Raw genomic sequence first — 18,302 nt, forward strand, 5'->3', positions numbered from 1 at the left:
AATAGCATAATACTGCCCTTATCAACATACATATGTGCCTAAGTAATCACAACTGGACTTGAATTAGTTCATACAAGCAAGCAAGCGTTTATTACACATAGTCGCTACTTAATACAGAAACCAGAGTAGCTAATAGGCTCAGGCTGCAGCACTAGATCAAAGCACTACAGCAGTAGCTTTAGGATTTAGACAACACCAGATCACAGCACACATATGAGACATAATATGAGATTCCTAAGAAGCATGCATTAAAGTTTGATACAAATCAAGAATAAAATTCACCCACATTATTACATCAATACTTTTCTGCCTACCTCGAAACAAAATGATACCAACGGAAACAGCATGATAATGGTCTCATTTGTATCACACTTACATAACAAAATCCTAGGATTATCATTAACAATTTAACTTCTTATCCTGACAGCTCAGTTGCTCCATCTAGTAACACAAGGCTTTCCATGAAAGTAGTAAGTATTTGTGGAAGATTCCGGAAACCAAGATACTTCAAAAGTTGAGTTTCAAAGTCAATCGAAACAACCGCCTTGCACCTAAATTTACTATCAACTACATACTCTATGGCTAGCAGTTCACCGCGACTGGTGCAACCAAGGAAATCAACAGCATTGTCAAACTGGACAAAAAAAAGTTTACTCCATGATTCATGTACACCATACTCTTCCATCACCCATATGAAGCATGTATTATATTTATACAAGTACGACCTCCTAAAGTCTCTGTAAGATTCGTCTTCGTTGATGTTGTTGATTCGTTCGAAATCCCTTGAAATGAAGGCCAGTTTCCCCTTGAACACCATCAGACGTTTTGGTTTTGCAATTAGACCTTGTGGTAGCATTTCTTGTTGTCCATCAGGGAGTGCTATCTCTCTAAATTTATCATTATTGACTTCAAATGACAAAATCATGTAATGATGCATTTGAGCTTCACTAACGTATTCCAACCAATGCAAAGCCCCACTAACAAATATGGAAGTCTGATTTTTTTCAAGGATCACAGCATTGTTTTTCAATGAGATTCCAACCCTTCTCCAAGAGTCGGATCTCAATGTGTAAACCTCAGCGCCAAGCTCAACCCCAGGGTTGTGGGGTGAACCCTTTTGAGAGATCTTGACAACCTTGTAGTCATTGGTCTTGGAATCGTAAGCAAATCCAGTAGAAATACAATAATATTGAGGTAAAGAAGAGTCAGACAACCTCTTAAACTTTCTAATGCTGGGGTTCCACAAATGTATATTAGTGAAAAAACGCCCATATTGAGTGAGACACACCAGGCCATTGCATGAATCGGCTGAGTGGGCACGAGATAAAGGAAGAGCAGAGGGAATTGAGTACTCGGAAACCCTATTAAATGTGTGGTCGTAACCACTTATGAAGCTTGGGATGGTAGTGTTAGAAGGAATAATAGGATCAGAATAAACGTGTATCAGATAAGCTAAGTTGTTGTTGTTGTTGTTAAGATTAAGGTGGGTGGAGATGAAATCAGGAGTAGTGATTGAGGAATCCCAGGTTTTTGAAACACACCTGAATCTTAGGACTGACTTGACAGGTAGGTTTGCCAAGATGTTGAGTATGATGTCATGTGGGAGATGGTCCTTCTTTTGTAAGAGGATCTGACGAGGAGAAGGTTCGCTTGTTTGAGACATTAAGAAGCGTTTTAGGATCAGACCCAGACAGCCAAAGAGGATGGAGTCACCAACAAAAACCAACAAGATGAAAAGGAAAAAGGTTGACGATGAATTACAACAATTTTCAATCTAGTCTAACGAAAATACCCAGACCTATATCATGTTTGACCTTAAATTTAAAGAACCAAAAAACAGAAACCATACCGGTGGAGATGGGGTCTGATGGAGGTAGAGGCGCGACTGTCTTCTCAGTTTTTTCCTCTCTCCACTTTCTATGCCTGACTGGATTTCTCTCTGTTTTTGGAATAAAATAATAAAAGTAAGGATGGAATGGTATTTTATGTGTACCTTTCAAGAAGTTGCCTTTCTGCTTAGCAAAACTCAACTCTCCCACGTAACTATTATCTCCTCTTTTACAACGCTACTTTTTCTTTTTAATTCTTTTCCTTTCTTAATACTCTTCATTCTTATCTTTTCCATGACATTCCTTCGTCTCCGTTCTCTTTTTTAATCTTGTTTTCTCCCATAGTGCCTTTGTAACTATCTCCTATGTTTTCAATTTTTTTTTTTTTTTATGTTTCTTTTCCCCACAATAAGATCATCCACTCCTTTCATTCTCATCTTCTTCTGTCAAATGCTGTAAAAGTTGAAAGATGGGAAACTGTTGGGTTTGGTTTGGACCTGTAAAGTTGAAAAGTAGAGAGACACATCAAAACATAAAATTAAGATTTTATTATTTTGGTCTTTCTATTTTTTTTTTCTGTGTCTTTGTTGGGTATGACTTGTGTCTGGTGGAAGTTTCCACTAGACACGTTGGATGGTGGACATGCGTACACTCTTGGACACGTGTCCGAATCCGGACGTTTCCAGTGGAAATTTTCACTGGACAGAAGTCTTACTCGTCTTTGTTTTACATATATATGGTAGTTGTATCCAGTGAAACGATATGGTTAAGATTAATAAATATAAATAGTGTGGTGTACCATCATCGCTACCGGTAATTGTTCCATTTCTTCAACAATGATTCAAGAGTACCCCTTGAAGAACAACATAATCAGTAGCCAAAATATAAAAGAAATAGTAGAAAAACAAAGGCAGATCAGAATGAAGTGATAAATAAGGATGAAAATGGCTAACCACGAAAATGCACCTCCTATTTACTTAGTGGTAATGACTTGGAAGTGCAGGTGATTTTCATGAACATGTTGGTTGCTTGCTGTACTGGAGTTGAGATTGTCAGCAATTTTTTCCAAAGACAGAGGTGTGCGGTTGGAAAAGAGAAACTGCTTGTTTTTTTGCAGTTCAGTTATATTTATATGTACCGAAGGGGAAAATAACTGTATGATACAGTGTAACGACTTGTTTATTTTGGTTATGATTAGTTATTTAAAATCCCAAAAGACACAATTGTTCAGTGTCTTATTCTGCAAAACGAAAAGACACAATTGTTTAGTTTCTAAATGTAGGCGTGTGGCATAAATTTATGTAGCCACATAGCGCAATGAGACGTGGTTAACACAAAGTTAAACGTTTTGACTATTAGTTATTATATATAGATATAGATTTTAAATGTAGGCGTGTAGTATAAATTTATGTAGCCACGTAATGCAATGAGACGTGGTCAACAAAAACTTAAACATTTCGACCATTCATTTTTATATAGACTAGCCGTTAATCCGTGCAATGCACGAGAAAATTCTTAGAAATGCTAAATTTTATTTTATCAAATTAAATGCATTTTTTTTCAGTCCGAGAGAAATTTAGTTAAGGTAAATGAACCTTTTCAATTTGCATTTTAAGGAATAAGTCACACAAATGGTTAATTGTGGCACTAATATTCAAAAGAACGTAGAAAATTCATTAGAACTAGAGTTAAGCAACCAAATATAATAGAAACCAAAGCAAATTGTTGTCCATTTGAAGCAATTTATAATGTTAATTATAGGCAGAAGCTTATAACAATGTTTATTGCCTTCATAAAAGAAAGGGAGTTTCAAAACTATGACATGGCATTTGTATCAATGTGCTCAGTATGGATATTGCATATCATACTTTTCAGATATTTTCCCTGCCTTGTGCTTGTGGCTGAACCTTACTGACTTTTCAAATCTCTTTTCTCAGGAGCATGCGGGTGATGATACAATATGGGAAATCTTTGAAAGACTATCCTCAGATGCCTTTCCATTTATAAACATTGAAAATATTTATAACCATTGAAATTAAATATTTATTTTCCTTTAAGGTAATATGAATTAAAATGTGTATTTTTTTTTATTATAAAAAACAATCGTTATTGATGACAAATGTATCCAAGTACACGTGGAGTATATAATAAAGGAGTGATTAAACTAAAAATAAATTTGTATAAAAGAATCTACATGTTTGGAAGCTCTGATAGTTGGAGGAACACAACAATATTCTAAATTTGCTCAATAGAGGCACCTTTTTTGTTGTTGAAAAAAAGGATAGTATTCTTTATTAATAGTATATAATCATTAGTACTAGGTATACCACTGTCCTCTACTATCAATAAGGATGTGGCTAACTACTGCCAAACCATATCATCTATTTTTCTACAATTTTTTTTTTTTTTTTTTGATAGGCACTGTCCTTCAATTCTTTGAGAGCCAAATTTACCTTATAATATATCCGACATGAGGTCTCCATCTACACTCTTGAATAGACTTTCTTCCGTTAGTTCCATTCCATAGCAAGATTAGATCATTAAAGGCTATGTGCACCAAATTCACTGTTGTCTTTAGAGCTCCACCGCCTTTGGTTCTGATAGTACCATAACAGCCATGCTATATTTACCACGACCTCCTGCTCCATCACATGCCCATTTTTTTACCCAACTTAACAGTTTCGCAAAAGACTGAATAACATCATACCTGTGGAAACAGAGTGGTTTGTCTCCAAGCTTCTAGCGCTTTTGAGAACTCTCACATATATTATTTGTTCCTGATTTTGTAGTCTGAACTATCCCCACATAGTTCACATGAGAATGAAGAAATTATTTTGATTGAGCAAATTCGTTGGTAATATATTGTGGACCACCTTCCAAGCAAAAAGTAAAGTTTTGGCTGCACATTTAGCCTTCAAATCCAGTTCCAAAAATCTCTGTTTTCCCATATTGGAATTTTCCTCAACAGTATCCCTCTAGCAAATTTCCATAAGTCTTTGGGTTGTATTTGTGCCTTCAATCTGGAAAATATCGGGATTTCAAGACCCTATGGACAAAAGAAGTAGGATTATGGAGAAGTCAATAGGGACTCACCTAAATAGCAAGTTCCATACAATTATAGACCATATGATTTTTTTTTTTTTTTCAAAGAGAATACAAGAACTCGTGCTGGCTTATTGTCCACAAATATTTTCATAGCTTTTTCTTGAAACATCTGCAACTCTTTCAATAAACTTTTAAGCCAAATTTCATGACAAACACTGGAGGTAGTAGCAACATACTCAACTTCACAAGTGGGAAGCATCACGAGTGGCTGCTTTTTGGACGTCCATGTAAATGCAGTATCAATTATATAAAATAAAAAACTAGTAGTACTCTTTCGATCATTCGTGTCTCCGGCACAATCACTACCACTGTAGTCAACAAGTTTAAAATCTTTAGAAGGTGAATACAACAGTCCATAATCCAATGTACCTTTTAAATAGCGAAGAATTCTCTTGGCAGTCTTCAAATGAGGCATCATTGGTGCTTCCATGTAACGATTAACTAGTCCAACGCCAAAAAGAATGTCTAGTCTTGTGAATGTTAGATACCTCAGACTTCTAACCGCACTCTTGAAGAATGTTGGATTAACCTTCTCTTCATTGTCATGCTTTGACAACTTCACTCCCCATTCTACAGGGGTGCCATCGAGATTGGAATTTAACATCTCAAACTTCTCTAGAATATCCTTCGCATAACCTTCTTGGGAAATTAAAATCCCATCCTCCATCTGCTTCACTTCAATGCCCAGATAATAGGCCATAAGTCCAATATCTGTCAATTCAAACTTCTTAGTCATTGCTTTCTTGAAGTCTTCAAATATACTTGGATTTTTGCCTGTAAAAATCAAATCATCTACATACAGACAAACAATTAAGATATCTCCATTTTTATGCACCTTACAAAAAAGCGCTTGTTCATGTAGGCATTTAAAAAACCCATTAATTAGGAAGCATTTTTCAATTCTACTATTCCAAGCTCTTGGTGCTTGTTTAAGGCCATATAGAGCTTTTTTCAACTTCAAAACTTTATCTTCCTACCCCTCTACAACATAGCCTATAGGCTGCTCAAGATAAAGAAATTAGCAATTGTATAGTTTCCAAACAAGCAACTGGGGCAAATACCGCATCATAATCAATACCTTGCCGTTGACTACAGCCTTTCACCACCAATCTTGCTTTGTATTTCTCTACCTCTCCTTTTGCGTTCTTCTTCAACTTCTACACTCATTTTACACCAATTGTATTCTTTCCAGTTGGAAGAGTTGCAAGCTCCCATGTATCATTCTTCTTTATTGCCTGGATCTCTTCGTCCATAGCATTTTTCCATTTTTTGTCTCACACCGCTTCTTCGAATCCTGTAGGTTCACAATCAGCAAATAGAAAAAAAAGTGTTACATCATCTGTAATCTTTGTTGAATCATAAAGATCCTGGAGACTACTCATTTTTCTTGGTCTTTCACTAGAACTTCGTTCTAGTAAAGATGATGATGATGGACTTTCATGAATGGGAGATGATGCTGTTGGTGATGAAGGTAGAGTGATAGGCTCTTCATGCACTTCATTCCCTTGATCTTCCTCTTCAAATAGAGGAAAGAAATCATACTTCTCCTCTTCTTGGGTGCTTCAATCTCATGTGCCTTCTTAGTCGAATTCCACATCTCGACTAACAAGGACTTTTCCGATGCTTGGATTATAGAGCTTATAGCTCTTAGAGCTTGGATTATAGTCAATGAACACATACTTCTTGTTTTTATCATCTAGCTTGGATCTCTCTTGATCTGGTAAATGTGCATATGCAATGCTCCTGATAGACCAAGAATGTATTAAATTCTTGTGATAAATTAACCAATTAATTAGCCAAGTTAATTCATTAATCCAATTGACATGTAAAACGCATGGTAGCACAAACAAATCACCAACTAAGTTAATATGCAGCAGAAAATAAAGTTGACACGGTAATTTGTTTACGAATGGGGAAAACCTCCGAGGCAAAAACCCCACTGAATGATTTTAACGTCACCACCCCTGAGAATCCACTATTATCATAATAAGCGATTACAAGTAAAGAAATCTTAATACCTTATACCAACCTACAATTGAACCCTTACCCCAATACACAATTGGGCTTGTTCTATAGTGACAATATCTCATTTTCAATGCACGGCTCTCAATACGTGACTAACCAATAGATGCGTGGATCCTAGTACGTGACTTAATCACCAACTTGAGAAAGACATTGGCTGCAAAGTTCTTCAGTTCATCAACACGATGAAGATCACGAAGCTCCTTGGTCAAAAAACCCAACGGCGTACAAACACAATAGCTTTTTCAAGAGAAAGATGAACTAGAGTAAATTCTGTCTCCAGTCACAATTTGCATGAACAAGACTTTGCTTTACACTCGTACAACTGTGGCACCTTTGACGGCCCTTAAAACAATCTTTATATATGTTTAGGGTTATGAGAAAAGAAAGTCTAAACATATACACACGGATTGGAGTGAAATCAGATCTGAAAAACTAATTTTCATAAATCTCAATAGATGGGTATCTATTGAGCAGTTGTCGAGTATCGGGCTAAAGCAACCTTTTAAACCTCGATAGATGCTAACTGTCGAGCTTTAAAATCCAGCACTTCTTCACTTGTTTCTTCGACAGAAATGCATGGCTTCAATACTTGGAATTGAACTTTTGTTCTTTGAAGTATTAAATACATCCTAAATCTACCCAATTACAAGTAAAGTGCGTTTTGTCAAAGGAGTAACCAATTCTAAATGACATATGTTCCTAACATGATTCACGTATGTCCTAATAGCTCCTAAACACACAAAGATGGGAAACTGTAGGCTTCTTCCTACTCCATGCTTGTTTTGGAGTTTTTCCGTATACACTTCTTGTGGGGTGATTGGACAAATAGATTGCACAATCTATAGCTTTAGCCCAAAATTCTTTAGGCATTTTCTTGCTCTTCAACATGCTTCTGGCCATATTAAGAATTGAACGATTCGTTCTTTCTGCTACACTATTCTGTTGTGGTGACCTTGGAACTAGTAGACGGCGGTGAATCCCATTTGCTTCACAAAATTCTTTGAATTCATTTGATGTGAATTCGCCTCTTCTATCAGATCTTAAGGCCTTAATTTCGTGGCCACTCTACTTAATTTTCTACCAATGCCTTAAATTTCTTAAATGCACCAAATGCTCCGGATTTCTACTTCAAAAAATAAACCCACATTTTTCTACTAAAATCATCAATAAAGAGAAGAAAGTAATTACTTTTACCAATTGATGATTGCTTGATAGGTCCACACACACATCAGTATGAACAAGTTGTAATGGCTTGGTTGCTCTTGTACTAGCTTTTTTTGGAAAGCTCTTCCTTGATTACTTGCCAAGAAGACATCCTTCACAAAGCTGGTTAGGATGCTCAATAGAAGGCAATCCTCTCACCATCTTCATCTTTGTCAACAACTACAGTCCTTCAAAGTTTAAGTGCCCAAATCTTAGATGCCAAAGCCAAGAAGAATCTTTAAAACAAGCCTTCAGACATCTAATAACATTAGTTTGAATATTTAACAATTACATTCTATTTCTTGTCATGGGCACATTAGCTATCATATTTTTTGGATGATCCTTTATTAAGCAACTATGATCTTTCAACTGGATATCATACTCTTTCTCAAGGAGTTGTCCCAAACTCAAAATATTATTTTTCATACTTGACACATAATATACATCAGAAATAAATTGATGATCTCCATTCTTTAAACGGATAAGAATTTTACCTATCCCCTTCACTGAAACTTTGGATGAGTCACCAAAGGTAACATTCTCGATTACCAATTCATCAATCTCCATAAACATCCTTTTAATTATACACATATGGTTGCTAGTACCAGAGTCAAGATACCATGCACCGTTTTCTTCTCTATCTTCTCCTTTGTATGCCAACAACAAAGTCGGCTCCATTTCTTCATTCTTATCTTCAACATAGTTAGCTTTCTCATTAACAGTGTTAGCGGCATTTTTACATTCAGAAGCATAATGCCCATACTTTTGACAATTATAACATTTGATATTAGACTTATCATACCTTCTTCTATATGGTCTTGAGAAAATTCCTCTTCCACGATCTCTTGTGGATTGTGAACTTTAACCCCTCTCTTCATAATTGGGAGAGTTTTGACCATTCCTTCCTCCAGATCCTCTCCCTCTACCACATCCACGTCCTCGGCCTCTTTGGCTACTTTCACTCCAACCTTTCTTATTCAAAGTAAGCTTTGCTTGTAGGACTTGCTCCAAAGGCTCTTGCTTCTTCTTATTAAGCATTACTTCATGGGCTTGTAATGATCCCATGAGCTGGTCAATGGTCACTGACTCCAAGTTTTTTTATTCCTCAATCACCGCAACGATATAGTCAAACTTAGAAGTTAATGACCGTAGGATTTTTTCTACCACACAAACATCATCTAAGTTCTCACCATATCTCTTCAATTGATTTACAATTTCCAACACCCTTGAAAAATAATTTGAAATAGATTCAGATTCTTTCATGTGCAAACTGTGAGAGACCGCACTTCTTTTGAGGAAGGGGTGCTCTCAAAAAAGAGATTTGGATGCTTGTAAGGCACCTCTTTTTTGGCTAGTAGTGTGGAGTCGCCACTTTTTTTTTTAATACAAAAAAATAAGAAAAAAATAAATACAATTACATGATCAAAATACTTCAAATGTTATTGATTGAATAAAGAAATAAAAATACAATTTTGGTAAATTAACCTTACAAGGCTTTGGTTCTAGTTACAATCTATGCAAAAAAATACAAATCTTTGGTTCTAGTTACAATCTACCAAAATTAAAAGACAAAACACTAATCTACCTATCCAAAAATCCTAAGCTCAGGGGCTAGGTTACGGAATGAGAATGTGTTAGGCACCTATTCCGCCCAGACAGAGTCTAGTCTTCTAGACTCTAATGACCAATATACCCTTTTTGAATGATATGTTATAATACACATGACAAACACTTGACAAAAATTAATTTAAATTAATTTGCCTTATGAATATGTCCTCTTTTTTAGAAATAATCAGATATGTTTTGAAATTTTTATAAAAAAAAAAAGACTTGGTTTGTAAAAAAAATTAGATATGCTTTTATAAAGGGTAAAAAGGAAAGGTTTTATCAAGAAAAAATCATATCTATTTTGTGTAATGTTAAAAAAAAATTATCAAGAAAAATTAGATCTGTTTTTTAAAGATAAAAAAAAAAAAAAAAGATTTGACTTGTAAAATAATTAGATCTGCTTTTAAAAGTAAAAAAAAAAAAAAAAAAAGAAAAAGAAAAAAAGATTTGGTTTGTAAAAAAAAATTGTTGGTTAGATTTAATATCTGCTACACTACTAAAATAGCATAATACTGCCCTTATCAACATACACATGTGCCTAAGTAATCACAACTGGACTTGAATTAGTTCATACAAACAAGCAAGCTTTTATTACACAGTCACTACTTAACACAAAACCAGAGTAGCTAATAGGCTCAGGCAGCACCAGATCAAGGTATACAGCAATAGCTCAAGAATTTAGACAACACCACATCACAGCACACATATGAGACATAATATGAGATTCCTAAGAAGCATTAAGGTTTGATACAAATCAAGAATAAAATTCACCCACATTATTACATCGATACTTTTTTGCCTACCTCAAAACAAAATGATACCAACGGAAACAGCATGATAATGGTCTCATTTGTATCATTAATAATTTAACTTCTTATCCAGACAGATCAGTTGCTCCATCTAGTAACACAAGGCTTTCCATGAAAGTAGTAAGTATTTGTGGAACATGCCCGAAACGAAGATCTTTCTCATGTAAAGTTTCAAGGTCAAGCGAAACAACCGCCTTGCCTGGATACCTTTTAACTAGCAGTTCACCGCGACTGGTGCAACCAAGGAAATCTACAGCCTTGTCAAACTGCACAAAAAAAAGTTTACTCCATGATTCATGTACACCATACTCCCCCATCCTCCATATGAAGCATGAATTTAATGAATGCGACCTCATAAAGTCTCTGTATTCGTCTTCGTTGATGTCATTGATTCGGTAGAAACCCCTTGTAATGAAGGCTAGTTTCCCCTTGAACACCATCAGACATCTTGGTATTGCAATTAGACCTTGTGGTAGCAGTTGTCCATCAGGGAGTGCTATCTCTCCAAATTTATCATTATTGACATCAAATGACCAAATCATGTAACGAATCCCTTGAGCTTCTATAACCCGTCTCAACCAATGCAAAGCCCCACTAACAAATATGGAAGTCTGATTCTTGATAAGGCCCACCGTATTGTTTGTCAATGACATTTCAACCCTTCTCCAAGAGTTGGAGCTCAATGTATAAACCTCCGCGCCATGCTCAACCCAATGGTTGTCGGGTGAACGCTTTTGAGAGATCTTGACAACCTTGTAGTCATTGGTCTTGGAATCATAAGCAAATCCAGTAGAAATACAATAATATTGAGGTAAGGAAGAATCAGGCAACCTCTTAAACTTTCTAATGCTGGGGTTCCACAAATGTATATCAGCGAAAAAACTTTCATATTGAGTGAGACACACCAGGCCATTGCATGCTGAGTAGGCACGAGATAAAGGAAGACCAGAGGGAATTGGGTACTCGGAAATCCTATTAAATGTGTGGTCGTAACCACCGATAAAGCTTCGGATGGTAGTGTTAGAACGAATGCTTATGAGATAAGCTAAGTTGTTGTTGTTGTTGTTGTTAAGATTAAGATCAAGGTGGGTGGAGATGAAATCAGGAGTGGTGATTGAGGAATCCCAGGTTTTTGAAACACACCTGAATCTTAGGACTGATTTGACAGGTAGGTTTGCCAAGATGTTGAGTACGATGTCGTCTGGGAGATAATCCTTCTTTTGTAAGAGGATCTGAGGAGGAGGAGGAGGAGGAAGAGGTTCACTTGTTTGAGACATTGAGAAGCGTTTTAGGATCAGACCCAGAAAGCCAAAGAGGATGGAGTCACCAACAAAAACCAACAAGATGAAAATGAAAAAGGTTTACGATGAATTACAACAATAAAAGGATGGAGTCACCAACAAAAACAACTGGATTTCTCTCTGTTTTTGGTATAAAATAATAAAAGTAAGGATGGAATGGTATTTTACGTGTAGGCCTTTCTGCTTAAAAGTTGCTTAAGTAGCAAAACTCAACTCCCCCGCCGCCCCACGTAACTATCATCTCCTCTTTTACAACGCCACTTTTTCTTTTTCTTTTTAATTCTTTCCCTTTCTTAATTCTCTTCATTCTTATCTTTTCCATGACATTCCTTCGTCTCTCTTTTTTTTTTTTTTAATCTTGTTTTCTCTCATAGTGCCTTTGTAACTATCTCCTATGTTTTCAATTTTTTTTTATTTTTTTTATGTTTCTTTTTTCCCCACAATAAGATCATCCACTGCTTTCATTCTCATCTTCTGCTGTCAAATGCTGTCAAAGTTGAAAGATGGGAAACTGTTGGGTTTGGTGGAGTTTGGACATGTAAAGTTGAAAAGTAGAGAGACACGTCAGAACATAAAATTAAGATTTTATTACTTTGGCCTTTCTTTCTTCTGTGTTTTCTGTGTCTTTGTTTTACAACTGTATGGTATTCTTATTGATTGTAACTCCAATGCACAACATAACAAAAATACCTTCTCTGCATAATTGATGAAGGCTGGATTCTTTCACTAGTAAGTGACAGAATTTGTAAATAAGACTTCCTGGTTTTCAGAATGGAGTAGAGATTTTCTCAATTTGTCAAGTTATTAGTTCGTTCAAATAATTCAGTTGTGTTGAAGTATTGAACAAGTATCAGTAGTATTTTTGAATCAGATGCATTGAATTTGATTAAAGTTCTCTATTTGATAAAATTCCAGTTTATAACAGATTTCACTTGAAGTATTTGACTTATGAATCTATCGCAGAATACTTTTGGTTACATCATTGTCACTTCCTAGTTTCAATTCTTCATAAATTCTCTTTCTTCTTTCAAAAGCAATTTTTTTTTTTCTGCAATTTGTATGGAGTGCATCGACATTCTTGAACAGGAGTTCCTGAATTCTGTGGCAATCAACAAGCACATTGTAACCACTGTATATAATTACTATTATTGCCATTTTGTTTGAAACAAATGAAAAATCCTAGTTGAAGATGAATAAGCCAATCATGAAGCACAACAGAAGATGGTGATACAGATGAAGCAAGGAAAGTTAAATAAGCCAATCATATGTAGAAATAAGTAATTTTTACTTTACTCATCTAAATTTCTCACCATTTATATTCAAAACAAAAGTACAAAAATAGCACCAATGCAGGATCTCCTGTAGTATTGGCCACTGGCCAGAGTATGTCTTCATGTTCGCATCTCATATTTCCACATTTTGTTTTCCATATCTTTTACGCTAGGCAATTTGAATGTGCCATCAAGAAGCTCTGCCAGTCATCAGCATCTCATCTCGGAGGTATACAAGCTTGAAACACTCTCTGAGAAACCGATTACTGCTAATTGTGGAATTTGTTCATGCATTCCCAGACAAATTGAAAATTATGTTTCCTCATTTTCATTATTACTTTCTAAATGCATGAAGGGTTTAAACTGTCCAAGGAACCAAACAACTACAATCAAGCCTTGGTCCCAAAGTTCTGGATTTGATTATGGACAATGGCAGAATTGAGTGTATAATATTGTAGAGAAAATACAAAAAATATAATATTCATTCATTAATTTGGTATAGAATTAAGTTTTTCAATTTTGTATTACAAGTTTCTAATTTTAAGAGGTTACTTATAAGAAGCACAAAAGAGATTGAATCAATAATCTTCATATGATGTTAGCTTACTAATTTATCAACAAGTATGATATTAATGCTTACGCTTCTATTTATATGTAATATCTGTTTTTCGTGTGTCTATAAATATATGGCTCCCCAAAGAAAAATATTTGATTCCATCCCTGATTATGGATCCTCAAAAGACTAATTTAGGTTAATTTTAATGAAATAATACATAAAATTTACATCTCTTATTTTCTGTAACATAGAATATTCTTTTTTAAAGTTCATTTCATCTTTTGCTTGTTATTAAATTCTAATGTTATGAGCCCCGCCCCACCAAAGAAATGTACTAACTTGTAGAGGGGAACTGTGGTATTAGGGGACCGGCAATATGGTCCTGAAAGGGGGGGGGGGGGGGGGGGGGGAGAGAGAGAGAGAGAGTAGAAAAATGTCTTTGAGCTTTTCATCACCCCTGAACCCAGTAGCCAATATGACCAAATCAGCCTTCAGAAGTTGACCCACAAAAATGTCTTTGAGCTTTTCATCACCCCTGAACCCAGTAGCCAATATGACCAAATCAGCCTTCAGAAGTTGACCCACAAAAATGTCTTTGAGCTTTTCATCACCCCTGAACCCAGTAGCCAATATGACCAAATCAGTCTTCAGAAGTTGACCCTCACGGTCTCACCATTAACCATAACACCTTTTTCGCAGAAGCAGAAGTTTGTACCTTATTTCAAAATGATGCTTTCCTCTTCAACTTTGACATAGAGTATTTCTGGCATTATCCAGATTAAGCAAGAACTGAGTTGTTGAAGGAAACTATGTTGTGGTACCATTCCCAACTTTGCCAACCAAAGTTTTTATTTTTTTTATTTTTTATTTTATTTATATATAGCTTTCAACAAATTTGGAGAATGTCCATCTCTGTAATATGATAAAAGTTTTTTGAGCTTCAACTCTTAGGAGAGCCTTCTTCAAGGTATAAAGAAAAGAAAGAAAATTTACCACTAGTGAAAGAATTGTTTATAGCAGACTTAGAAAAAAAAAAAAAACCCTTCACCAGGCTTATGAACTGATAGCTCTGCGAAGTGATTAAGGTATAACAAAGGTAAAGGCACTCCCCATGGAAAGAAATCAGGAACAATCCAATCAATGTTCGGTCTTGTATAGTACAGTACATGGATGGTCAATGCCTGCAATTTAAGTGTAAACCAATGAAAACAGTATGTATAAATCTGAGTAAATGGAGCAGATAATTATAAGTACTTTTCATGCACATGCCTTGATGGTTTAGTAAATTCTCCCTAACAAATGACCTTATTAAAGTTGTTGTGCCTTTTATAAAACCTAAAAGTTCAACATTGTAATATTAGTGAAATTTCTGTTTGATACCATTTGCTATTGAGCATTCCATAGCAATGTCCAATGCAGATTTTTGGAATCCCACAACAGTGACTTGCTTCCCTTTGACAAGCTTAGCTGCACTTTTACAATCCACTATTCGCGGACCTTGCGCATTGCGCATGATAAGATTTTTAGGGTAGTCTCTTATTAACACACACACACACACACACACATATATATATATATATATATATATATATATATATATATATATATTAATTTTGACTAATTTAATAAATAATAATGTAATTCATAATTATATTTTCATTTATTATACAACAATCACAAATGTAATTTTATGTTATATAACAATCATATATATATATATAATTTTTGTCATACCAAAAAAAACAATACAATTTTTCTGAAGAATTCAAAAAGTAAGTTAGTGGAAATATTAATTTTTTAATAAAATTTCGTAATAATATTTTGTGCATCATCAAAAAGTATATAAAATATGGAAATTATTCTTTTAGTTTTAAATAAACTTTCTTAAACCAAATTTTTTGGTAACTAAAAAATTAATGAAACTCATCAAAACTACAATTTAAAATAAAAAAGAAAGGGAAAAATAAAATATTGTAACCATTTTTCCGTTAAAAAAAAAAAAAGAAAGAGTACAATTCCAAAGGGGAAAAAAGTAGAGAATTTTTTTTTTTTGAAAAAAGAAGAAGTATTGTGTTAATGCTATCATAATCTAATGTAACTTCTAATCCAATAGGTGAAAAATAAATTAATAAATAAATAATTTTAAACATAAAATTGATTTTTTTTTTCTCAAAAATCTCAAAGAATACACTAATAAGATAAGAAAGATAAAGAATAACATAAAATATTCATAAACACTTAAAACAATTAACTAAGCATCTAAGAACATCATATAAAAAATAAATAACAATTTACTACTAATTTGTTAAACAAATTATTTTTAAATATATAGTGAAAGAAAATTCCACAGAGGCCATTTTCTTCAACTGAACTAACTGTTCTTTATCAACTTGTTCAAACTATATTGTGGTTTTCCAGATAAGCTAAAACCTGACAATAACACAAAATATAACATATTATAATATGATTTTTTTCCAAATTAAATCAATAACAAACACCATTCATTAGAAGTATTAAGAGTTGTAAATAAAATGATATAAAAAATATTTTCATCAAGAAACACATATGAATTCGAATTCTAAAAAATATTTGCATCAAAGGTAGAATTCAAAAAAACACAAATATTCATCAATCTAAGGTAGAAATGCAAGAAAAATAATAATAAAGAATCCAACAAAAAATGAAAAAAAAAAAATTGAGACAAAGAGAGAGAGAGAGAGAGAGAGAGAGAGAGAGAGAGAACCTCTTTTGTATAAGAAAAATATGCATAGAATGGAAGAGTGACAAATTTATAATAAGAGGATGAGAATAAGAAGAGCCAAAATAAAGGAAGATAAAATGGCAAAATAATATTTAAATTTAAAACCGCTCAAGAGGAACATATGTAGACAACACTTTTGTTTTGATTTCCATTGATTTATTATTTAGTTATAACATCAAAACTAAAGTAAATGAATATGTAAAGTTAAAACCACCTAAAAAGAATTCATAAAGTCAATATATTTATATAGTTAATATTGTAAAAAAAAAAATTAAACCTAAAAAATAAATATGAAAAAGACTAATGATGAGGTGGTTCAACAGGAGTGTAGCAACAATAAATGTTACACTTCAGTTTTTAGATATATATAAATATAGATGATTGCTACCACTGTCGAAACCATACCTTTATGAATCTTCCAGTTATGAAGGTGATTGAAAATTTCTCCCCCTTATGCACTGCTTTTGTTTTGCCTAGAATTTGTGTTTCAATAATCATCCATGTGAATCTTAGGAAAGTTTTAGAGATTGTAACATTTATCCTTATATAAAACTTTATTCTAGTGATTCTGGAGATGAAGACAGCTAATGTGTTGTTTCTTGTTACCTTACAGGTAGAAATTATATATATCTTTTCAGTTTGTACTTAAGCTTAGTATTTTGCTTAATCTGCTTTCACAGAAAATAAGTACAAGATTGTTGTTTCCTTATGTTGTCTGTGGAGAGTGAACGCATCTCGGTCTAGATAATACTGTAAATTCAGAATGGGAGTCGCCAAAATTTGGTTTATAAGTTTCCAAAAAACCAATATCATTGGCAGTTTATGGTCAAAATGTTATGTCCATCTCTACATGCTTTTTTTTTTTTTTTTTTTTTTTTTTCTCTTGTGGGGCTAAGCAATCCATCTCTATGATTTGATTTGGAATACCGGAGCTTCCTCATGTGTTGGATGTAGTTCCAATGATATCAACATTATTCTCCTACAAATGCCTCAACATCATACCTAGAATTTCATGATACCGGATTGGTGTCACTTTTAATATGGACAATTAAACAGGAGGGACTGAAATTGTGGTTCTGAGATATTAATCCTCTTTTTTCCAAGGATCCAGTTAAGTAGTGTTGAAGTGCATTGGTCTTTTATGTGTTTGTGTGTAGGGAGTCGCACAACATTTAATTATATAGGTATTTATTTATTAGCTTTTGTTACTTTCTAAAGTAGTAAATTCCGCACAATTCCTTCTTTTAATGAAAGGGTGCCCAACCTATGGGAGCCACTCATGATATTTTAAAGAATAGAACAAAATGCAAGGGAAGGGGGACTAGAGAAAAGGTTATACAAAGTTATATTCTTCCTCTATTGTTATATTTATTACTATTTATTATTACCACTTTAAAATGTTGTCTTCTGTAAAAACAAATTTTATTTATTTATTTAGTGGTAGAAATTCACCTGAGACAAATAAAAAAAGATTGATTGAATAAATGAAGTAGTTGGATCTCTAAATCTAAAATTTTTACGTTATTGCAAATTCAATAATAGTTGGCTTTTAGTTGAAGCTTTCACTTTATTATTATTATTATTATGAACAAGCACCATTAACATATTTCTTTGTGTTAAAATTGAAGAAGTGGACAATAGCAGCACGTGTGAAGTGAAGAAGAAAATAACAGAAAGAGTTAGAGGCATTGCACGTGCCAATGAAAGAAGAAAGAAGAAATTAGTGACAGCTGTCTAGCACTGACTGAAGGAAACAAGTGTCAAGCACTGATTGGTTGTATTGTTGAAAGTTTGTTAGTTAGTTATTTAGGTGGGAAACTTGGACTCTGTTTTC

General features: G+C 34.0%; 2 protein-coding genes and 2 pseudogenes across 2 annotated transcripts; all 4 read right to left on the reverse strand.

Moving 5' to 3' along the window:
- Nucleotides 1-200: 200 nt before the first annotated feature.
- On the reverse strand, nt 201-2,112 carry LOC142643550 (F-box/kelch-repeat protein At3g23880-like). Its single transcript, XM_075818220.1, has one exon. The coding sequence runs from the start codon at nt 1,661-1,663 to the stop codon at nt 416-418; it is 1,248 nt and encodes a 415-aa protein (XP_075674335.1). The 5' UTR covers nt 1,664-2,112; the 3' UTR covers nt 201-415.
- A 2,631-nt stretch (nt 2,113-4,743) lies between these two features.
- On the reverse strand, nt 4,744-9,425 carry LOC142644494 (uncharacterized; annotated as a pseudogene).
- Nucleotides 9,426-10,479: 1,054 nt separating this feature from the next.
- On the reverse strand, nt 10,480-12,026 carry LOC142643690 (F-box/kelch-repeat protein At3g23880-like). The gene has a single exon (XM_075818395.1). The coding sequence runs from the start codon at nt 11,854-11,856 to the stop codon at nt 10,645-10,647; it is 1,212 nt and encodes a 403-aa protein (XP_075674510.1). The 5' UTR covers nt 11,857-12,026; the 3' UTR covers nt 10,480-10,644.
- A 1,245-nt stretch (nt 12,027-13,271) lies between these two features.
- On the reverse strand, nt 13,272-15,220 carry LOC142644495 (putative flavin-containing monooxygenase 1; annotated as a pseudogene).
- Nucleotides 15,221-18,302: the final 3,082 nt, after the last annotated feature.

This window comes from Castanea sativa, chromosome 7 (genome assembly GCF_040712315.1).
Source record: "Castanea sativa cultivar Marrone di Chiusa Pesio chromosome 7, ASM4071231v1".
In the NCBI taxonomy this organism is placed as follows: Eukaryota; Viridiplantae; Streptophyta; class Magnoliopsida; order Fagales; family Fagaceae; genus Castanea; species Castanea sativa.

Coding starts and splice junctions, on each gene's coding strand:
- LOC142643550 (XM_075818220.1), bottom strand. CDS start 1,663: ATGTCTCAAACAAGCGAACCTTCTCCTCGTCAGATCCTCTTACAAAAG.
- LOC142643690 (XM_075818395.1), bottom strand. CDS start 11,856: ATGTCTCAAACAAGTGAACCTCTTCCTCCTCCTCCTCCTCCTCAGATC.